The 25347-nt window shown below is 37.4% G+C and overlaps 1 protein-coding gene across 1 annotated transcript in view; it reads right to left on the reverse strand.

Annotated features, from left to right (window-relative positions):
• The window catches only part of Upp2 (uridine phosphorylase 2), a 41934-nt gene extending 32137 nt beyond the window's left edge, over positions 1-9797 (reverse strand). Inside the window, 3 exon segments of the mRNA XM_058573505.1 lie at positions 1296-1391; positions 1883-1904; positions 9736-9797. Of these exon segments, the coding sequence (XP_058429488.1) occupies positions 1296-1391; positions 1883-1904; positions 9736-9797 (180 nt within the window).
• Positions 9798-25347: the final 15550 nt, after the last annotated feature.

Consider the following 25347-nt stretch of genomic DNA (forward strand, 5'->3'; position numbering starts at 1 on the left):
TCTTACTCTCCTTCCTCCAGATCCAGTGAATGGACTTCTCTGACTTCCTGTAACTTAAGAAGTCCTCCTGGTGATGAGCAAGAACCCCGAAAGCAAGACCTAGAAGAAGCTGGTCCATATTATAACTTTAACCTCCTCTGAACCCTCTGCACTCAATTACTTTGTTCTATAAAGCTAGTTAGTAACTGCAAACCCTGTCTCAAAGAGCTAATGTGAAGATTTAGTGAGACAGAGGATGTGAAAACTCTTATTTTTATTGCTCTAACTTCTAAAAGAGTGGAAAACAAATCAGATGACAGCTACAAAATTCTCCGCTGGTGGACCGTTAAATGTTCTTTAAAAGTTGATTCCCTTTGACCATTTCTGTAACTCATTCTAAACAATCTTAAGTGTGAAAAATTCTTAGAAACAAAAATATCCATTTGGATTCTTTTTATAATGGAAAATAACATAGAAGTTGGTAATAAGTTATGTAGTTTGTGGCACGGCCACTTCACCTCCATGAACAACATGTTTCAAAGAAAATGTAATAAAGGAAAACATTAATGACAAAATTAAATGAAAATTGTAGGATGCAAGGTTATGTCATTACAACTATTTTAAAGTATACTCATTAAAAAGCATTGTAAGAAAAGAAAATGGGTTGATAGTTTCTGTGTTGAGGTAGTAAGACTATGAAAATTTTTTTAAAATAATTTTTTTACACTTTCTAATTTAAAATAATAAACATGAATTGCTTTATAATTAAAATATACATAAGGTAAAATAAATACTTCAGAAATATAATTTTTTCTGGCGGTAGTATATGAAAAATTTTATTATGAAATAATAAAAATCTTAATATAAAATATTGAGTAATGATTATTTTCATGAAGTGGAGTAATACAGTACTGTTAGTTTTTGTGAGTTCCTTTTCAATTTAATAAAATAAGAATTAGTGAGGTTCACCAATAAATGTAGACATTAAGAAGTGAACTGACTCCTTTAAAACATAATGAATTCTAAACACCCAACAGTATTATCAATAAAATTTTATTTATCTCCAGAGACCAGAGCAGCCAAATAGTCATGTTTTCATTAAATTGGGTTTGAAAATCTTTATGCCTTATTGGGGTGGAAATTATTATTCATGATGTTCACATTCTGAACTGTTTTAGAGAATCAGTGCAGATTTGGTTCCTATTGGGACCTCTGACATTTCTCTAGCCAAGGGGATAAAGTTTATTTTGGTAAAGCAACAAAAATTAGCAGAGGAAACTCAATCATTTTTTTTCTGGAATTAGAAATATGTTTACCTTTACATCCCCACACATTGCTGGTAGATTGTGTGTTTTTGTTCCTAAATCCAGGTGATAGAGAATGTCTTCATCCATAGAATCCAGGTAAGGATTCTTAACATGATAGAGAATGCCTTCATCCGTAGAATCCAGGTAAGAATTCTTAAAGGTTTAAGGATTCTTAAACCTTTTTCTGTAAGAAAAAAAAGCACATATATACAAAGAGGATGTAAAACAAATTGGTGAGAAAAAGCACACAAAGAAAGAAGGATCTCAGACTATATCTAAGATTGCCGCTAGCCCAAATGCTGGACCCAGACTTTCTTTTATAATAAAATGTGGTATAATAGTAGTAATAACAATGGCTAATATTTGCCTTACACTTACTATGTGCCAGGCATAGAACTAAGTGTTAAAATTGTACAATGGCATGAAGACTGCCTATAACAGATGAGGTAACTCATTTAATCCTATAACTACTCTGTAGGTAAGTGAATTAGTAATTAGATTTACAAATGAAGAAGCCAAGACTTACAGATGATGAGATAATTGTGGAAGTTGACACACCCAGTGGATTATAAAACAATCATCTCTGCTCCATTCACTTTGACCCTCTAGGTCTTCTTTCTCTCTGGGGGATTATGTCACATAAGCTACTGGGCTCTGGAATCAGATTGCCTGGGTCCCAGTACCAGCTCAACCTTGAACATACTAATTGTGTAAACTTGGGTAAGTTATCTTTGTCCTTTCATTACCTCATCCATGAAATGGGTAGTGAAAATTACTGCTTTGTAAGCTTAATGTGAGCCCTGAATTAAATATATGCAACACAGCTGATAGGCATGAACATACTTCTCAGTGTTAAACCTCTCACCTTGAGAACTTAAAAGGTAGCAGCTTTAGTGAGAACTATCAGAAAAAGTGTAGCAAAGAATGCTATGCATTTGTCAAACCCCAGTTTTTTTTCTTCTGGAAACAGAAGAAAATTAGATTATATTCTCAGTTTCCTTCTCAGTAAGATAAGTCACCAGACTGTTCTGACCTAGGAAATGTGTGTGGACGTGACTTCCCTATTCCAGGCCAGGCTCGGGTGGAAATCATGGGTCTCTCAATGGCCATGTGGAATAGATACCCCTCTTTACCCCATTAACCTGTTTCATTTTAATTTTATTTATTCATTGGTGCTGGGTGATTGAACCCAGGGTTTTGGGCATGCCGGGCAAGGTCCCTACCACTGAGCTACATCCCCAGTTGCTACTCCATCAACTTGTTCTGGATTAAGAAAGAAGCTACTGATCTCCAAGCAGCATTAAGCTGCCTGACCCATGAGAGGTTATTAATTTGGGTCAATGTATTTTGCCCATTAGACAATTTAAGAGAGAAATAAATGTAGTAGGATGATGGGTGGAAGCAGAGATGAATAGGCTCCTGGAGAGACTGAACACGGATGTAAAAGAAAGAATGCCTAGGCATATAACTCTGGAAAATAGGACTTAGAGCTGACTGAGAAAGGAATGTTCAGGATAAGCATGAAGGAGAAGAAGTGTGGTTAAAGTGCTTGAAGAAATAGGAGTGAAAAAGTGAAATACTGAGTTTTAAACCCCTGAATCCAAAAGGATATAAAACTATTGTAAGAAGGTAAATGAAACTTTAAAACAAAAGGTAAGACAAGAAGAACATTTCAATGTAGAAATTCAGCAGCATTTCCCCCAAAAAAAAGAGTATGGGAGAGGGTCCAAAAGAGCCATTGGGAAGGCAAGCTTGCCATAAAAGAAGGACCATTGCAGGAAGGACCGTTACTGGAGGGCTTGGTGTCCACCAATCATTCCACCACTGGGCGTGGCTCAGTGGCTACTTATTCACTCCCACTACTCCTAGTGTGACACCCCAGCCTCAGCCTTGCCTACACCATCCTTCCTAGCCAGCTGTCGCTGCCAGTCCCCTGCTCTTTCCCTGTGCATGATTATTACCCCATTCCACATAGGCCAGCAACCTATGCTCCCACAGCCACTTTTCTATCTTCCCTGATGAGGGTTGATCCTTACTGCTATGTCTCCAACCTCTGCACCCTTCTTTGCCTCCTTCTCAACTCTCCATGGAGTTTGTGTATGTCTGGGTCTGAGTATATTTAGGTATGTAAGCTATGAATCTTGTAGCCTGTTTCAGCTCCGTACACCAGTACTTCTTACAATTTAGCATGCCTAAAAATCGCCTCTTTCAGAAATTCATGGCAGTACATTTGGGATGTATGCGTCATTTCTAACAAGCACCTTATTGGCACTTGTGTTCCTGGTCTGAAGGACACACCCTGAATATCACTGTCACTGAGGACCTCACTGACCATGCTGAGGACATCCACTCCTTTCCAACCAAGGCCATCCTTAGGCGAGGTCCCCAACACAAAAGGCCTTCCCCTATCACACTAATTCTTCCTCTCTTGTTTGGTAAAATCCACAGAATGCCAGACAGTAGCTGCTGCTATGGGAAGAACCTTAATTCAATCTAATTCATACTTACAAAAGCACACTCTTGGTTATTTGGGTAATAATTACATACCACTCTAATTATTCGTGATAAATTATCTACCTCATATCAAGACATTTTTGCCAAGAATTAACTGAGACTTCTCTGGTTTTCCCTCCCATTTCTCTCCAAATATTTTAAAATACCTTAACAAATCTCACAACTTTGCACATCTCCAGTGACTCTTACCCTGATTGTACATTAAAAGCACCAATGAGATTTTTTAAAAATCACTGCTCACAAGGTGAAATTAATTTAGATGATCTGAAAGTATTTTTAAGTCTTGCCAGATGATGGGATGTAGACTCGTCCTGTAAGTCTTGCTTCCTGAAACATCCTATTCCCTTCCCTTCCATTTTTCACTTATCAAAATATTAATCAGGGGCTGGGGTTGTGGCTCAGCGGTAGAGCACTCACCTTGTATGTGCAAGACCCTGGGTTCCATCCTCAGCACCACATAAAAATAAATAACTGAAATAAAGGTATTGTGTCCACTACAACTAAAAAATAAATATTTAAAAAAATACTAATCATTCTTCAAGCTCCAATTGAAATATCATTTCTTTCATGAAGGCTTTTCCAAGTATCTTCCCTCCCCAATCAACAGTATTTTATTCCCTTGCTGTGCTACTAAGGCTTTTGCTTATTCTAATGCTGTTAGATAACATTTCATGTTGTAATAGTTAATTTTTTATCTTCCCAGAAATATTGTAAATTCCTTGATACAAGTGGTCTTATATGTCTTTCTTTAACCCCAAGTCTTAACAAATCCTATTTATTAATTTGAGTTTAACTGTTCAGGAAGTGAAACAAAATATTATTAATTTTCTCCTCAAAAAGTTAGAAGTAACAGATTCCTAAGTAGTTAGTGGGTCATTCCTTGTTTGAAAAATGAAGTATTCCAAGATATTGCTATACTACTTCAGGACAAGCCTGTAATCTCAAAGCAGGACACCTCTTTTCTTGTCTTTCGAGAGGCAAGAGAACATTTACGCAGTCCCTCCTCATGCTAAGTGTGTTCTACAAAGCAGCAGGGGCATCATGGCCTAGGAGCTTGTGAGAAAAGTAAAAGCTCAGATTCCACCCTAGACCTACTCAATCAAAATCTGCATTTTAACAAACTCTAGTTATTCACATGCACATTAAAACTTGAGAAACTCTGCCATCCACTTTCTCTTCCAAATTCCACTACACTTTCTATTTCACTCCGCCAAAACTATTTTCATGATCTAGAGATTTTCTTTTGGATTCCCAGATGAATCTACAAATCATTACTCTTATTCATCTACCCTAGTGCTTCTAAATTCTAGCTACTTATCAGAATTACCGGGGCAACTTCAAGGAATACTGACATCTGAACACCATCTCTAGGATTTTTGACTCAGTTGATCAAAGACAACTGGGCTTTTGTGTTTTAAAAGATACATGACCTACTCCATATTTCCTTCTTCAAGAAGAAATTCTCAAACCAGCACAGTTATTAATGATATTAATGATATTCTCTTATACTAAGTATAATGCTCTTGTTCATTTATTTAGATATTCTTTTAATTTCTTTGATGATTGGTCCGAACATCTAATTGTAAGTAAAGAACCAAATGAAGGAAATAGAAAGGGAAGGCAGCTCAACAGTAACACAGGTTTATTTGGGACAAACCCATGGAGGGGGGCCCAGTGGAGACTGAGACCCCTCCTTCACTTAAAGCCTGGAGTAGATAGAGGGCAAAGAGGGAGGGGAGAGTTTTTTGCATTACTAGGGGGTTGTTAGGGAAGGGTCCTTGTGGTGTCACCTTCATAAGGAACCAGGTATTTTTCAGAATTTCAGTCCCCAGATAACAATTTCCTTTCTTATGATATTGTTTGGGGTTTTGGTCAGGCTGAGTCAGAGAACACTTGTTCCAAGATGGAGAATATGTTTCAAAATGGTGTTGCTTATGTCAAGTTCTTCCTAACAGTAATAACTCCTCAATAAAAAAATTTGGTGGTAGGTGAGGCAAGGGTGGGGGAGTCCTATGGAAGATTTTTTTGTTATTGTTCCATTTGCTCATGGAAAAACACTTCTAAGATGATCAATCACTCTATCAGCAACCAAAGAAAGACTTGTTGACTATTTGGTGTCTTCTGATTACAGGTGAATTTTAGGATGGTTGGTTATATTTCAGTGAAAAATGACATTGAAATTTTGATAGGAATCACACTGAATCTGTAGATCACTTTGGGTAGTATGGATATTTCAACAATATTAATTCTTCCAAACCACAAACATGGAATATCTTCCATGTATTTGTGTCTTCTTCAAGTTCTTTCTTTGATATTGTTTTCAGTGTACAGATCTTTCACATCCTTGGTTAAATTTATTCCTAATTATTTTATTTGTTTTGATAGAATCATAAATAGGATAATTTTCTCTATTTTTTCATATAGATCTTTAGTGTTTAGAAACACTTATGATTTTGTTAGGTAGCCAGTCAGCCTTGAATGGTTGAGCAGGGAAAGGTGAGTGGAGGACTGAAAACCACAGGGAGCCTATCTAACAGAAATCACCTAGAAGATGGAGGTTTGCTTTGTTTAAGGCTCCCCAGCCATAATCACATCCTCCAGAGAAAAACTACTGTTTCAAGATGATGTCACACCTTATAGGTAGCCTGAACAATCTCCAATCATCCTGGCCACTAAAACATCAAGACCCTCACAAGAAAGCTTGCTGAGAGCTACTCAAACAAGTTAAGGGAGCAGAATATTGAGGCAAAACTAAGGGGACTCAATTTCCTAAAAATTCCTAACTCTGAGCACCAAACCATCCTCTCTTGGAGGTGATCCACATAGTTTCAGTACTATCAGTTAAAAGTCAAGAGGTGGACCCTGGATGAGACTCTGGAAACTTTTCTGGGACCCCCAATAAAACTGGACATCAGGAGACATTTACCAAAGAGATACAAATGGCCAATAGGTACATTTAAAAATGGTTAACAAACCACTAATCATCAGGGAAATACAAAGTCAAGTCACAACAATATATTGCTTCACACCTATTAGAATTCTGGCTATCTTCCAAAAGAGCAAAGATAACAGGGTTGGAAAGGATGTAGAGGAAAGGGTACCCTTACACACTGTTGGTGGGAATGTAAATTAGTATAGTCATTGTGGAAAACAGTATGGGAGGGGTGCCTCAAAAAAATAAAAATAGAACTACCATTTGATCCAGCAATCACACTACTGAGTGTATGTCTAAAGGAAATGAATTTAATATATCAAAGATATATCTGTGCTCTCATATTTATTTCAGCATTATTCACAACCACCAAATTAGAGAATCTTCCTAAGTGTTCTTTGGTGGATGCATGGATAAAGAAAATATAGTATGTACACACGTACCCACAAAGACTAGTCAGCCTTTAAGAAGAAGGGAATTCTGTCATTAGTGACAACATGAATGGAAACGGAGGACAGACACAGGAAAACAAATGCTATCTGCTCTCTCTTACATGTGGAATCTAAAATTTTTTAACTCATAGAAACAGAGAGGAAAACGATGGTTACCAGAGACTGGAGGGTAGGGAGAAGGATGATAAAAGGAAAAATATTGATCCATGGGAACAAAGTTTCAGAATGGTGTAATAAGTTTTAGTAATCTACTGCATGGTAGTCAGAGCTCATAATAATGTATCTATTAAAATTGCTTTTAAAATAGATTTTTAGCATTCTCACTGCAAAGTTGGTGAGGTGATGAATATGTTAACTAGCTTGAGTTTTTCTACAATATATAGATCAAAATTTTATGGGGCCCACTTGAATCAAATGTATGAAATATGATATGTCAAGAGCTTATAATATTTTGAACAACCAATAAAACAACAACAACAACAACAAAAAAAAACTTTATGGGGCTGGGGTTGTGGCTCAGTGGTGTGCTTGCCTAGCATGTGTAGGCACTGGATTCTATCCTCAGCACCACATAAAACATAAATAAAATAAAGGCAGTTTGTCCATCTACAAATACAAAACAAAAACTTTTTAAACTTCACATTGTACTCCATAACTTTATATAATTATTTTTTGTTTGTTAATTAAAAATAAATTTTAAAACATTTTTAAAAGAAAGAGTTGTTTGGGATTTCATGTCAAATTCAACCCAGTATGAATCTGGCTTTTGCAGTACTTTAGAGTATATAATTGTCACTAAGTACACTTACATGTACTATTTCCTCTTCGATTTTTTTTCCTTTCTTTTCTTATTTTTGGTTGTTGTTGTTACATGAAACTAGCAAACCATGGCAAGTACACAGCATGGTCAGTATTAAATATTGTTCACCAAAGAAAACTGCTAGCTGGGAAGAAATTTTCCATTTTCTGTTACCTTCATCTTCCTAATTTTTCCTTTTCTCTCTCTCCGTGGCTTCCCTGAGGAAATAAAGATGGCAGGAGGAGCTGTTGGGGCTAAGTAAGTAGATTGTTTTCTGAAATGTGGACATGATGGCAAAACATTGCACACAACTCTCAGCAAATCAGAGGGAACTTGCAAAAATTCCTTAAGCCTCATGAAGATTAATGCTCTATTATGTTCTGTTAACCTGGGGCAGAAATTGGAGCTAAATTTGCAGGCAGCTTTGGCAGATTTATGTCTACCCTTGAGATGAATAACATCCATGGTATTTTAGAGGTGAATTCTATGTAAAGTCCATCACAAAGCACATGAAATCACTTCATAATGTGCTGCCACACAGTTAAGTCACCCTTAGGCACAGGGAGGCCCCTTTAATTATTTCTCAGATCCAGCCCATGGTCCTGGAATTAAAGGCTGAACTCTGTAGTGAATACTAGGCAGAACTTAGAATTCGTTCACTCCTGAATATTTTCTGTAACTTCTTTCTCCCCACTTTCTCTTTCTTTTTCTACCCCCCCCCGCCCTTCTCTCTCTTTTTTTTATGTATACCTAGTTTATTCTGATATTCATAAGGATATGGCTTTTGCACGGGTAAGAAAAACATTAGAATGAAAATGTCAGGTAAAAGAGAAGACACGATGATTTAGAATTCCCTTCTAATATTCATACATGAGCTGGGCCCTGTGCCATAAGCCTATAATCCTAGCAAGTCAGATGGCTGAGAAAGGAGGATCACAAGTGAGAAGCCCCAAGCAACCTGCCTCAAAAAATAGAAAGGGTTGGGGATGTAGCTCAGTGGTAAAACACCCCAGATTCAATCAAAGCATCATCAGTCCATGAATCATGCGTGGGCATATATGGACACCCCAGATCTTGGCAACAGGAGGAAGCATCTACTCTTCCTACCACTGTGATGGCTGAGGTTATAGAATCTGTCTATGGAGTAGGAGTGAGACAGTTATTGCAAAAGTTTAATTTGATTAGCAGTTCTTGCTCTCCCTCCAAAATGCCTCCTTTAAGTGTCTTCGTGAATCTTAGAAACATAACTGTAGTATCCCCAAGTCAAAGCCACTGCCTGGTTTCAAAACCAAGGTGCCCCATGGGAAAGTTTTTGAGCGCAGTGACTGCCTATGACAGCATGTACTTATATTTTTCATTTATGACCTGCATTTCTCTGTCCATCTAGACCTAAATTTTCCAAGTCAACTTTTCGAATTCTGTTGTTTTGCATCCTCCTCCTAGCATTTCTCACTGTCACCCCACTTCTTAATGAACCAATGCTCCCTCCTCACAACCAAGAACCAAGGAATGAAAATGTCACTGTGAGGAACATTTACATTGTTTTTATTTAGATTTGTATTATGAACTGTATTCCAACTATATATTGCCTAAACTTAAGAAATGAATATAATTATATATTTATATAATTTACATAATTATATATTCATAATTGTATAATTATAATTTGTATAATTCATCATCTGAGCATTTAATATAAAATGCAAGGAACATCCCTCTGATCAAAATAAGTAGAAAATAAAAATTACTTACCCATTATATGTATTCCTGTCAGGTCTCATGGATCTATTGGAAGCAGGTAAAATAGAAGCCATACTTTGTATTATATGGATATCAGGAAAGAGAAAGAGTGTGATTTGCTTTTAAATTATAGGTCTAATGATAATTATTCAGCTCCAAGTAAGAATAATGTCGTTCCTTAAAACTTATGTTTCTTCTGAAATTGTTGATGAGTTCTTCCCTTAGAATTTTACTCTCTTACTAATTAAAAAATAATCTCCCTAACACAGCCTTTTATACTATAGTCCAGTTCTTAGAATATCACTTCCCCAAGAAGATAGGCTCCCTTCGAAGGTTTAGCATCCTATCTTTTTGGTTAGTTTGTTAACTATTGACCAGAGCACCTTTCCATTACATCTGACCTTGGTCTCTACATGGGTCTGGGATAGTACACAGACTTATTTACTTTGAGATAACTGTATATAGATACAAGTCGTCTTTCAGTTTTCATGAAAATCCCACCACATTATCTTAAAAATGTGTCCAGTACACGTGAGAACTTTCAGTTCTCAAGCATTTCATTTTCCCACCCCCATCCCACCCCTTTCCAATGTGTTTTCATTCTTTGTGATCACAAGGAAAACATTCAAGGTCGGGACCTCAGAATCTCCCTTTATCTGAACTTTGCCCATTCAAGTTCACACAGAAGTTCTGATAATCAAACAAAACTTGCTTCTCAGTTCCTCCTCACTTAGTTAAATCCTAGGTTGTCTCTAAAATCCACTAAACCATCTCTCTGACAATCCAGGCAAATAAATTATAGCCTAATATTTTCAGAAAAGAGAGTCTCTGTTAAGAAATCTATGAATTCACTACCTCTGTTGATGCTTCTCACTTTTCCTTGGGATGAGGGAGTCTGGAAGGCTGTAGAAGAACTCCATCCTGATGTTTTTTTCTCTTGGCTCCCATGGCTGTCAGCTCAAGTTCTATGCTGGTGAGAGCTTCAAGAACACTGGTCTCGGGCTGGGGATGTGGCTCAAGCGGTAGCGCATTCGCCTGGCATGCGAGCGGCCCAGGTTCGATCCTCAGCACCACATACAAAGATGTTGTGTCCGCCGAAAACTAAAAATAAATAAAGAAATATTTAAAAATTCTCTCTCTCTCTCTCTCTTAAAAAAAAAAACAAACAACACTGGTCTCTTGGCTTTCAAACAAATCAAAACCTAAAATGTTTATAAATGCCAAATAGCAGTAGGTATGAGGCATTTCTCTTGAAGAATGCCCATAGCAGCCCAGAGCCGAATGCTTGTACCCCAACTGGGATCTCCAGTTATATGTTGCTCCACTTCCTGATAACAATCCTTCTTGGCAAACTCCTCCAGTTCTATGGTGGCCTATTTCAGTCCATCTTGGCTAGCCAACAAAGTTTTCAGAATGGGAAGGAAAGAGAATAGAGAAGTCTATGTTGGGGAATAATGAATGTAGCCTAAATCTTGCCACTGCCATTACCAAATAGACATTTTTAATTTTGCCCTGGATATCCAAAAGTCCCTAAGGAAACCTATCTTGGAAAAGGAAATGACAAATACAACGGAAATGAAGCCTGAACATGTGTCTTGCCTTTGTAGCCTGGACAGTTATTCCTGTTTGTCATTTATAATAATACCTGTCTCTTACTTTAGGATCACCTCGAGCTGGTCTACTTGCTGCTCTTTCCCAACAATCGCTGGCAATTTTGAGTCTTGTGCCCACTGACTACCACTGGGACCTGTACACTTTCATTTGTATTCCAGGCTACATCTTTGCATTTATTTTTAGGGCAATGAGGAAGACCACCAAATTCCAATTTGGCATTTTGCCTCTGCCTCTGACAGGTGAAAACGTTAGATAATTAGGTAAGTGTTAAGTAATTAATTACCCCAGTGAACTAATTAGACTAATTAACATGTCTGTTTCCAGTGCAGATTCTGTTGGCTGATAACATTGGTCACTGACAGTGCCAAGTAATGCTATCTAAGATATGTAGACTGTCCTGGACCTGAAAGTGGTCATCATTTGAAAGACGTTCACAACAGTCTTGCAGAATCTCTAAAAGTAGAGTATTAATGTCTTCTGAGTCTAAAAGTATTCTCTTTAACCTTCTCACCTTTCTTTTTTTCTTTCTTTTTCTTTTTTCTTTTCTTTTCTTTTTTTTTTTTTTTTTTTTTTTTAGGGAGGGTCTAAATTGCTGAGGCTGGCCTCAAATTTGCAGTCCTCCTGCCTTATCCGTTGGCTGAAATTACAGGGTGTGCTACTGCACCCATCTCAGTTCCCAATCTTCTGAAGAATCAATCTTACTCTTGTGGCATTTTGTTTCTTGACAATTTTTCTTTAATTGACTCTATTGCAAAAGGCCTGTCACCCTAATGGGAATGATGAAAGATTTTATTTTCAGAAAGAATGCACGGAAGAGTGCACAAGGCCAATGCAGGTCCAGCCTCTGGGTATTTTGCAAACAAACAGCTCTATGCCAGCAGAGGCCCATGACTCCAAACAGCCCTGTGATCAGAAGGGTCCTGCATCAGCCCCATGTGACCCATGTTCAGCCGTATTTGGCCTGTGATGAAACCCTTCACTTATCATCTCCTTCCACAGTGCCAGCATGTTCATATTCTTGCTCCATGACAATTTTCTATCTGACTTAGTTCCAACTCTGACTCTCTGATGTTGGAGTCCTGGTGTGCTAGGTCTGTCCTCAGGTGGCTTGATTTCTGCTGAGCCTGTGAGACTTACATGTGTGGACTTAGAACTGTACTTACCCCCTAAAAAAATGATCCTACCACTCTGGGGAGGGACAGAACTAGGAATTTGAACCTCCCAGAATATTAATGTAAGGGCCTGGGCATCTGCCATGTGACAAACTGTGCCAACCCTGGGATAAGAAGAGGTGGGTGGTGTCTGCTCTAAAGGAATTTACATTCTATTAAGGAAGAAAGATGAGCAGTAAAGAATATAGCAGGCACAGTGAACTCTCAGAGCCACCAAAGCAAGACTGGGGATTCAGGAGGCTTCTGGGAAGGCGTGACACCTGGGGTGTATCTTGAGGAAAGATGTAAACTGTTGCTCATAAGGATGGGGCATATATGGGAGACCCATGCCTCTGGCCCAGGGAACAATGTGTAAAATACAGAGTTGACAGAAATCATTGCATTTAGGGAGTAGCTCAGTATGGTTTATGTTTCTAAATATTTGTACCAGAAAATCTCAGATGGAACCTTGGTGGCTTTCAGATTTTGAGATTTCTAGCATTAAAATAAAAGTTTAAAAAGGCCCAATAAAGATTCTGCTAATTATTATACATTTTAAAATTTTACATTTAATGAATAGATATCTTAACTCTTTCTAATAATGTAGTTTGATCATACTACCCATGAGACATTGCTGAGCTTATCTTTTAAATCCTTAATTCATCATACACAGTAAGTTGTTAATGGAACACAAGTTTAAAGGTGGCTTAATGATTCCCACTTCATTTAGCCCACTCAGTGAGTGTACACACTTAAGCATATAGTCTAGTTCTAGACTAAACGTCAATCATCCTCTTCTTCAGCCCACAGGGATAGGCCTGTCTCCTGGAAACTAGGTCTTGGGGATATTTCTCTTCTCCCAGACCAACATGTTCTTCCCTGGGACCAGAGTCTCAACTCTTGGGACACCTCTCCATAAGGCTCCCAGCAAAGATTGTACTGATTCATCTGAGGATGCAGCAAGCATCCCTACCCTGGAAACAGTCTCTCTCTCTCTCTCTCTCTCTCTCTCTCTCTCTCTCTCTCTCACACACACACACACACACACACACACACACACACTCCAACCTCAAAACCCATGGGAAGCAAAGTAGAAATGCACTCTAGGTCTTTCAGGATGGATGGAGAAACAAAGGGTCCTACCCCTTCCACAGCAGAGTCCCCTGATTTGCCATCTCACCCACAGTACTATGAAAAACAGCTCTAAAAATATCTTAGGCTATCCATTCTGACATTATGCAGTTTATTTATGATTTCATTTATTCATCCAATAAATATTACCTGATCATACACTATACTCCAGGAAGTATAAGAAATGCATAAAGGATAAAGGCATAAATAAGACAGTTTTCACTTCTCTGTTTTCTTCTGCATTGGTATTCCTTGAACAGAGAAGATACAAGTTGCCACACCTCCCACACTGACCTTCCAGTTGAAACTAATGCATTAGGCATGTCTTCAGTGCTCTCTTCTTCATGTCAAATAACTAAAACTTTTCTCTTTCCTTAAGTGTTTGTTTTCTGATATACAGATTGAAACTGCATAAGATCCTTTATGGAAGAGGAGAACTACTAAAAAATACACAATTCTTTCCTTTATGGTGCAGACATGTTTCAATTTGACATTATTACACACAAGTGTAAAGAAAATGTATCTCATTTTTCTATTACTTATTTAATCTTTCTCACTATTGGATGTCAAGGCAGAGGGTGGTAGCTTTAAATTTTCTAATTCATAGCATTTTTTTACTTGATTGAATAGTCTCACTAGACCACTCATTTTCTTTTAGACACATGCTCAGTCTATCCAATTTCCTATTTCAGTCCACTACTCCTCTCTGAGTGATATGTACTGAATGGGGTGGGAAAGGAGGGCTTACTTAATTTCTTGGTAATGACAAAGAGAAGGGCTTCTGAGTCCTTGAGTCCTTGAACTCAGTTCCTTTGCCATCCTTTGGCTCTGTTGTGAGGCAGCAGCTGAGGAATTGTCCACTGTATTTTGTGAGTGATTTGTGGCTCTCTGAGCATGGTCTATGGGTTTCTGAATGGCCCCTCTGAGAAGTAGTTAGACCCATCTAGTCTTAATGGAGCATAATACTGGTACTCCCTCCTCACAGCCACCATGCTGGATGTGGGCCAGAGGTGAACATGGAGCTCTCTTAGAAATTCAGCCTCTCCTGGGCTGCATGGAATGCTACAGCCACTAGCTCCTGTGTTCTCATCTAAACCACTCCCTTGAATTCACCTCCCAAAGCGGATGGTGACCAAAGCCTTGGCTTGCTTCTCCCTAGTCCTCCTGCTACCTCACTCACACAGCTAGAAGGTGAGATCCTCTTTGTACTTTTCCTCCTGCCTTACATGAACTTCCCTTATATCATATTCTGAATTGTCTGTGCCTTCTAACAATCTGCATGTTCAAATCTACCAGAGAACTAGGTTTTGACAGAAACATCTATTTGTTTAAAATCTTTATATTTTTTCATATTGCCTCATGAGGGACTAAAAATTCCTATTCAAAGAATCCAAATTCCTATTCAAAGAATCCTAATTCCTGATTGCCACTCCCATCCCCCAGCAGTAGGTAGGAATATGGACTATGAAAAAGGCCAAGTATACAGAAAGAAAAAGAAGTTTAGTAATATATTTCAAAAGCATTATATCCATCATTACTATTATAAGCAATAAAGAATTGTACCCTTGGTACAAACATTATGACACAGTGTTTGTATTGTTCTTTGGGTACTTTGTCATCCATGATTCTATTAAAATGCAATGCTCTGTCAGACTGTTGAACAGGGCCATGCAGAGGGTCAGCAGGTGGAGCCTTTGCCATGAGTGAATTCCTTCAAGGGTTGGTCTAGGGGAGGCTAACTCACCCTGAGGCCATGGGGAAGAGTCCAGCATCCCCCAATCCTCACACAGGACTGATACCTTTGGTTTTTAGTCCCAAGGGATATGAGAGACACTGTAATCATATTGCAAAAGTTTTTATAACTGTGTGTAAGATTCAAAAATACAAAGTAATGACACTTTTTCCCCAAGACACATTGTCATTTGAAATCTTTATAATCTGGAAATTTGCTTTAGGAAAATAACTACTTGATTTACAAAATTTTACTTATTTTTTCCTGAATTCTATTTTTTAAAATCTAAAGTATATATAACCAGGAATTTTTCTTTGGACAATGGTTGAAAATAAAAATAAAAGAACAAGTTACCAGTTGTGTGAAAATGTATTTATAGGGAGGTCTTGACTATTGTCAACCCCCGAAGGAGTCTGTTTCCAGACAGACTCCACATGGGAGGCACCATACATTTCACTCAGTGATTGTTAAGCATCTGCTAATTGCCAAATGTTAATGCTCAGAGTTGAGTAATGACATGAACAGTCTGTATTCTCACATTTATTCTTCTGGCAACATCCAAATGAAAAGAACTTAACTTAAAACTACCCTGGCCTCTGGCAGCTCTTCTTACTGCAAATGAGACTCCATAGTGTGACCAAAGCTTAAGTTTACTCTTCCCTAATGACTTATCTTAACACCAACATCAGTGATTCAAAGAGTCAGCAGACAACTTTGAGATGCCAGTAATGATCAGTAGGTCCTCAAGTGGCCTGGTCAACAGAAGCTTAAGAAAAGAAATGCTGGACTTCTGAGTATACTTGACTTCAATTTTGAGAATTTTTCTGTCCTTGCTGTGTAGTGAAAGGAAATATTAGGTATAGGGTAGCAAACAAAATTTCAAGAAAAGCTACTTTACTGGTAATAAAGCATGATATTTTAAATCAATACCAGTAGGGAATAAAAACTAAAGACATTCATATAAGTTTGAAACCATATAAACATATCCAACTTAGAATAAAAATCTGAACAACAAATCTCATCATTAGGTAAAAAATAATGCACCAAGTTAAAAAAAATGGAAAAAAAGAAATCTGAAGGACAAATAAAAGTAATTGAAAGAGCGAGAAGAATGTCAGTAACATAAGTGATCAATTCACAATTACTCTGAGCCAGGCTTTGGACTGAGCAGTACACATACTATATCTCATTTAATCTTCACAACAACCCTGCAAGATGAGTGTTATTATTTTTATGATTTCCAGATGATGATATTGAAGTCTGGAGAGATTAAATGAAGTGCCTGAGATCTTGCAATGAGAATGGAATACAGATTCAGGTGTGCCCAGCTACAAAGCCATGACAATTTTTCCCACTTCACCACTACTACCGCTGCCCAAGAGGGGCTCAGAAATACAACTAATGCTTCGTGGAGATGGTGAATTCTGGGCCCTAAGATCATGAAATTTCAAAGCTGATTGAGTCTAATTTGTGTTTAGCTGAGTGAAAGAGAACAGTGTGTTTTATGGCACTCTCTTACCACTACGAAGTACAATATGTTGGTTAAACATTAATTTCTTTCTAAAGAAGCAGGAAACCTTGGTTATACAATCAGGGCTACTTTCACATTCCTGTTCATGCTTCACCTGAATTATGTCATGACTCTTCATCAGTGTGATTCTTCTGAATTCTTCTTGGGTTTGCATTTTATTTTCTGTTGTTTGGGCTCATTGTTGGTGTCCATGTCTCTGATTTCTTTTTGTTAGTTATTATATTTTAAATGTTTAATTATTAAATACTTTAAACACAAAGAAATGTACAGATATAATCGGTAGTTACGTAGTAGCCGTACAAATTTAACAATTGTTAACCACATTTAATACAGATTTTTTTTTAAAAGAAAAATTTCATTAAAGCCCTGTTGACCTTCTTTACCTTAGATTACCTTTACTTTGTCCCTGAAGCAAATCACTGTTTTGAAAGTAGAAATTTAGTAGGTATCTTTCTGGGGCACATTTTAAAATATTTACTTATAAGTATCTACTTATAACTCATAAGTAGATTTAGGAATATAACATTATATATTAAATATAACATTACATATAATATTATGATAATACATAACATACATTAAATAAAACATATGTACATGTCATACAATAGATTGATTATTGCTTGTTCAAAATGTACAAGAATCACTTCAGATTGTGGAATATTTGGGATATCTTGGGTATGAGACCCAAGGATGAACAAAAAACTTATTTATGTTTCATATGCACCTAGCCTGAAAGGAATTTTATACCATATTCTTAATAAAAAGTATGTGTAGCTTGAACCATCAGAGGTCAGGTGTAGAATTTTCCATTTGTAGACTGTTGTATCAGTGCTCAAAAAGGTTCAGACTTTGAACACGTCAAATTTCAGATTTTTAACTAGATATGCTTGATATGTATGTGAGTGTGTGTGTGATCTTTTAAAACTTGCCTTTTAAATGTTGTTTCTAGTTTTCTTGTTCTTATAAATTTTGTTATGTATATCGCCTTGTGTATGGACATGAGTTTGTCTAACATATGGTCAGACATTTAAATGTAATCAATTTTATTAGGTATCATTACAATATCCTACAAAATAAGTTACCAAGTTACTCTTGTGCCAACAACATCCAACATGCCATTTTCCCATATTCTTGCCAATAGATCTAGCATTATTATCTGTATAATTATTTTGTCAATGTGGTAGCTGCAAAATGGTACATCTTTGCCTTATTTTTCATATCCCTGATTACTAATGGGATATTTTACATTTCCCTGATTACTAGTGAAATTTTTACATCAGTTTGGTAGTTTTTCAGGTTACTTCTCCTGATGTATATATTCCTATTCTTTGTCCTTTTTCCTTTTGGATCTTTCATCTTTATCTTGCTCATATATATATTAAATATGCTGGATATTGATCCTTCATTTGGTTGAATATATTGTTCTTTTCCTCCAAATTTTCCATGTTGCTGTGTTTCAGGTAAACAATATATGTGGATTTTTAAAAACCTGTCTTTTATCTGCATTTAATATATTTATAAATAATGTGATTATATAGTATATTTTTACTCATTTCTTCTTATTTTGCTTCTTTTCACTTCTTTCCTACCTTCTACAAAAATGATTATGTTCTCGAAAATACTGTCCAGGATCCAACATGGCTGCGGGCGCGGAGAGATCAAGTCTCTGACCTCTCCAGCTGCGCGGGCATAGGGAGTCGTAAATTGTCTAAATGCTGTTTGCTCAGGATCACTAGGCAATGCTGAGCTGACGTGGATCTGGGGCAAACAGTTTGGGCCCCTCAGAACACACACACGGAGCCCGGATCGGCTGCATTCAAGTTCGCCTGCTTCTCATGACTCAGCACTAACGATCCCGCTGAAATAACTGGTCGGCCCGTCTGAACATACAGAGGTAAAAGCCAACTGAGCCTTCATAGGCAGTGGCCACAGGACTGAAACGGGGCTTGGGAAAGTCAGTCAGGACTCACCCATTGCATTGGTCACCCGGCAAAGGGAACGAACGGTCACCATTTGCACGGGATACCACCTTGGCAGAGAACTGACGTCACCGGCGGAGGAGATAACTTCATTGAAACCAGCAAGACAGGTGTGTAATCCCCTAGCCATCTCTCTCCACACAGCGGGGAAACCTTAAGAGCCCCTCCCAGCTCTCCCGTAAGGGCCCCTCCTAGCTCTCCTGTGAGCTCCATAGCCAGACCGAGGGAATCAGGAGTGGTGCGGGACTCGCAGCACGGAACTCCCGGCTACCACTCCCACCAGTGCTGACAACTCTCTTGCACCAGCTACCGGGGGCGTGGCTACTGGAGAGCAAGCAAATTCGCTGGGGGTTCTCAGCCCCAAGCTCTACAAACTTAGGGTCTGAGGGAGGCAAACAGGGAGAGTGTGCCCAGGCGTTCATGAAAACAGGGCTCCCAGGAGCAGCAGAGCTGGCGTGTAACCAGTATTGTGGTAAGCATCACTGGTGAGTGGGGCCTGGCTTGAGGAAACACAAGAGAAGGCCCTAGGCACTCAGGATTGGAGACCCGCCCAGTCTGGGACGAAGAGCTGCTGCACAGTGAATGGTTCCCACCTATTGAGAGGAGAAACTTGGCCCAGTGGGCACAGCTCCACCTACTGGAAGAGAAGTTAATCGAACTCTATGACTGCATTTATTATTATTTTTTTTTCTTTTTCTTTCATTTTCATTTTTTTGTTGGTGTTGTTGTTCTTTAACTTTTTTTAAATGTTTTTAATTTTTTATTTTATTATTATTAGTATTATTTCTTTAAATTTTAATTTTCATTTTTTTATTATTATTATTTTTAAAAAAAATTTTTTCTTTCTTTGTTTATTTTCTATTTTTTTTGTCTTTTCATTTCTTTTCAATTTTCTTATTCCCCCTTCCTTGAATTCTACCTGCCTACTCTCATTCTCTTTAGTGACTTCTTCCCTTCCCTTCTAATATACTTCCTCCCAAGCATCAAATAAATTTATAAGAATAAACAGTAACTCAGCAGTCAAACAGAACAAGAAGTAACATGAGCAGCATAAAAAATCAAGGAAGAAAAGGAGTACAAACAATGAAGGACAGCCTAAATATTCAGGAGGATCTAGAGTCATTAGAAAAATGGTCATATAAAGATCTCAAGGAATACCTTAGACAGATGGAATGGAACCTTAAAGAGGATACGAGACAGCAAATCCAAACAGTGAAAGAACACATAGAAAGTGAATTACATAAACAGATAAAAGAAGAAGTTAAGCATCTTTATCAGGAGATAGAGATTATAAAAAAAATAAAATAATAATTCTAGAAATGAAGGAAATGATAAACCAAATTAAAAACTCAATTGAGAGTATCACTAACAGAATGGAGCAGGTAGAAGCCAGAACATCAGATAATGAAGACAAAATATATCATCTTGAAAAGAGTCTAGCCAACTCAGAAAGGCTGGTAAAAAATCACGAGAAAAACATCCAAGAGATGTGGAATAATATTAAAAAAAACAAACTTACGAGTCATCAGGATAGAGGAAGGTACAGAGATTCAAACCAAGGGAATGAGTAATCTGCTGAATGAAATAATTACAGAAAACTTTCCAGAAATAAAAAAGGAAACAGATATACAAATTGTAGATGCATACAGGACACCGAGCACACAAAATCACAGTAGACCAACGCCAAGACATATTGTTATGAAGATATCCAATATACAGAACAAAGAGAAAATATTAAAAGCTACAAGAGAAAGGAGGCAGATTACATTCAGGGGTAAACCAATAAGTTTAACAAAGGATTTTTCATCACAGACGCTGAAAGCCAGAAGATCCTGGAACAACGTATTTCAAACACTGAAAGACAATGGATGCCAACCAAGAATTCTGTATCCAGCAAAATTAAGCTTCAGGTACGACAACGAAATAAAAATCTTTCATGATAAACAAAAGCTAAAAGAATTTTCAGCCAGAAAACCAGCATTGCAAAGCATCTTGAGCAAAACACTACACGAGGAAGAAATGAAAAACAATAACCAAAACCATCAGTGGGAAGTGCCTCTGTAAAGACAGAGGGCGGGGGGGAAGCTAATCATGGAGAAACAAACTAATTAAAAAAAAAAGAAGATAAATAATCAAACATGGCTGGAAGTACAAACCATATATCAATAGTAACACTAAACGTTAATGGCTTAAACTCTCCAATAAAGCGACATAGGCTGGTAACATGGATTAAAAAAACAAATCCAACAATATGCTGCCTCCAGGAGACACATCTGATTGGAAAAGACATACACAGGCTGAAGGTGAAAGGTTGGGAAAAAATATACCACGCACACAGTCCTCGTAAGCAAGCAGGGGTGGCCATCCTCATATTGAATAAAATTGACTTCAAGACTAAGTTAATCAAAAGGGATAAGGAAGGACATTATATACTGTTAAAAGGAACCATTCACCAGCAAGACATAACAATTATCAATATTTATGCACCAAATAATGGTGCTGCGACGTTCATAAAACAAATTCTCCTCAAGTTCAAGAATCAAATAGACCACAACACAATAATTATGGGTGACTTCAACACACCTCTCTCACCATTGGACAGATCCTCCAAACAAAAGTTGAATAAAGAAACTATAGAACTCAATATCACAATCAATAACCTAGACTTAACTGACATATATAGAATATATCAACCATCATCAAGTGGATATACTTTTTTCTCAGTAGCACATGGATCCTTCTCAAAAATAGACCATATATTATGCCATAGGGCAACCCTCAGTAAATATAAAGGGGTGGAGATAATACCATGCATTTTATCTGATCATAATGGAATGAAACTGGAAATCAATGATAAAAGAAGGAAGGAAAAATCCTACATCACATGGAAAATGAACAATATGTTACTGAATGATCAATGGGTTACAGAAGACATAAAGGAGGAAATCAAAAAATTCTTAGAGATAAATGAAAATACAGACACAACATATCGGAATCTATGGGACACAATGAAAGCAGTTTTAAGAGGGAAATTCATTGCCTGTAGGTCATTCCTCAAAAAAAGGAAAAACCAACAAATAAATGAGCTCACACTTCATCTCAAAGCCCTAGAAAAGGAAGAGCAAAACAACAGCAAATGTAGCAGAAGGCAAGAAATAATTAAAATCAGAGCAGAAATCAACGAAATTGAAACAAAAGAAACTATTGAAAAAATTAACAAACTAAAAGTTGGTTCTTCGAAAAAATAAATAAGATCGACAGACCCTTAGCCATGCTAACGAAGAGAAGAAGAGAGAGAACTCAAATTACTAACATACGGGATGAAAAAGGCAATATCACAACAGATGCTACAGAAATACAGAAGACAATTAGAAATTATTTTGAAAACCTATATTCCAATAAAATAGAAGATAGTGAAGACATCGATAAATTTCTTAAGTCATATGATTTGCCCAGACTGAGTCAGGAGGATACTCACAACTTAAACAGACCTATAACAATGGATGAAATAGAAGAAGCAATCAAAAGATTACCAACCAAGAAAAGCCCAGGAACAGATGGGTATACAGCGGAGTTTTACAAAACCTTTAAAGAAGAATTATTACCAATACTTTTCAAGTTATTTCAGGAAATAGAAAAAGAGGGAGCTCTGCCAAATTCATTCTATGAGGCCAACATCACCCTGATTCCGAAACCAGACAAAGACACCTCAAAGAAAGAAAACTACAGACCAATATCTCTGATGAACCTAGATGCAAAAATCCTCAATAAAATTCTGGCAAATTGGATACAAAGGCACATCAAAAAAATTGTGCACCATGATCAAGTAGGATTCATCCCTGGGATGCAAGGATGGTTCAATATACGCAAATCAATAAATGTTATACACCACATCAATAGACTTAAAGATAAGAACCATATGATCATCTCGATAGACGCAGAAAAAGCATTCGACAAAGTACAGCATCCCTTTATGTTCAAAACATTAGAAAAACTAGGGATAACAGGAACTTAACTCAACATAGTAAAAGCTATATATGCTAAGCCTCAGGCTAGCATCATTCTGAATGGAGAAAAATTGAAGGCATTCCCTCTAAAATCTGGAACAAGACAGGGATGCCCTCTATCACCACTTCTATTCAATATAGTTCTCGAAACACTGGCCAGAGCAATTAGACAGACGAAAGAAATTAAGGCATAAAAATAGGAAAAGAAGAACTTAAATTATCACTATTTTCGGATGACATGATTCTATACCTAGAAGACCCAAAAGGGTCTACAAAAAAACTACTAGAACTAATAAATGAATTCAGCAAAGTGGCAGGATATAAAATCAACACGCATAAATCAAAGGCATTTCTGTATATCAGCGACAAAACTTCTGAAACGGAAATGAGGAAAAACACTCCATTCACAATATCCTCAAAAAAAAAATACTTGGGAATCAACCTAACAAAAGAGGTGAAAGACCTATACAATGAAAACTACAGAACCCTAAAAAGAGAAGTAGAAGAAGATCTTAGAAGATGGAAAAACATACCCTGTTCATGGATAGGCAGAACTAACATCATCAAAATGGCGATATTACCAAAAGTTCTGTATAGGTTCAATGCAATGCCAATCAAAATCCCAACGGCATTTCTTATAGAAATAGATAAAGCAATCATGAAATTCATATGGAAAAATAAAAGACCCAGAATAGCAAAAGCAATTCTAAGCAGGAAGTGTGAATCAGGTGGTATAGTGATACCAGATTTCAAACTATATTACACAGCAATAGTAACAAAAACAGCATGGTACTGGTACCAAAACAGGCAGGTGGACCAATGGTACAGAATAGAGGACACAGAGACTAATCCACAAAGCTACAACTATCTTATATTTGATAAAGGAGCTAAAAGCATGCAATGGAGGGAGGATAGACTCTTCAAAAAATGGTGCTGGGAAAACTGGAAATTCATATGCAACAAAATGAAACTGAATCCCCTCCTCTCGCCATGCACAAAAGTTAACTCAAAGTGGATCAAGGAGCTTGATATCAAATCAGAGACTCTGCGTCTGATAGAAGAAAAAGTTGGCTCCGATCTACATATTGTGGGGTCGGGCTCCAAATTCCTTAATAGGACACCCATAGCACAAGTGTTAATAACAAGAATCAACAAATGGGACTAATTAAACTGAAAAGTTTTTTCTCAGCAAGAGAAACAATAAGAGAGGCAAATAGGGAGCCTACATCATGGGAACAAATTTTTACTCCTCACACTTCAGATAGAGCCCTAATATCCAGAGTATACAAAGAACTCAAAAAATTAGACAATAAGAGAACAAACAACCCAATCAACAAATGGGCCAAGGACCTGAACAGACACTTCTCAGAGGAGGACATACAATCAATCAACAAGTACATGAAAAAATGCTCACCATCTCTAACAGTCAGAGAAATGCAAATCAAAACCACCCTAAGATACCATCTCACTCCAGTAAGATTGGCAGCCATTATGAAGTCAAACAACAACAAGTGCTGGCGAGGATGTGGGGAAAAGGGTACTCTTGTACATTGCTGGTGGGACTGCAAACTGGTGCGGCTAATTTGAAAAGCAGTATGGAGATTTCTGGGAAAGCTGGGAATGGAGCCACCATTTGACCCAGCTATTGCCCTTCTCGGACTATTCCCTGAAGACCTTAAAAGAGCGTACTACAGGGATACTGCCACATCGATGTTCATAGCAGCACAATTCACAATAGCTAGACTGTGGAACCAACCCAGATGCCCTTCAATAGATGAATGGATAAAAAAATGTGGCATTTATACACCATGGAGTATTATGCAGCACTAAAAAATGACAAAATCATGGAATTTGCAGGGAAATGGATGGCACTAGAGCAGATTATGCTTAGTGAAGCTAGCCAATCCCTAAAAAACAAATACCAAATGTCTTCTTTGATATAAGGAGAGTAACTAAGAACAGAGCAGGGAGGAAGAGCAGGAAGAAAAGATTAACATTAAACAGAGACATGAGGTGGGAGGGAAAGGGAGAGAAAAGGGAATTGCATGGTAATGGAGTGAGACCCTCATTGTTATATAAAATTACATATAAGAGGTTGTGAGGGGAATGGGAAAATAAACAAGGAGAGAAATGAATTACAGTAGATGGGGTAGAGAGAGAAGATGGGAGGGGAGGGGAGGGGGGATAGTTGAGGATAGGAAAGGTAGCAGAATACAACAGTTACTAATAGGGCATTATGTAAAAATGTGGATGTGTAACCGATGTGATTCTGCAATCTGTATTTGGGGTAAAATTGGGAGTTCATAACCAACTTGAATCTAATGCATGAAATATGATATGTCAAGAGCTTTGTAATGTTTTGAACAACCAATAAAAAAACAAAAAAAAATAAAAACAAAAAAATGATTATGTTCTCTATAGACCCCATTTCTCCTTGTTATTTTGGATGTTATATATTCTATTTCCATTCTTTTGA

The sequence above is a fragment of the Marmota monax genome, unplaced genomic scaffold (genome assembly GCF_021218885.2).
Source record: "Marmota monax isolate L192 unplaced genomic scaffold, Marmota_monax_Labrador192_F-V1.1 WCK01_AAM20220418_F8-fsc00048, whole genome shotgun sequence".
NCBI classification, from domain to species: domain Eukaryota; kingdom Metazoa; phylum Chordata; class Mammalia; order Rodentia; family Sciuridae; genus Marmota; species Marmota monax.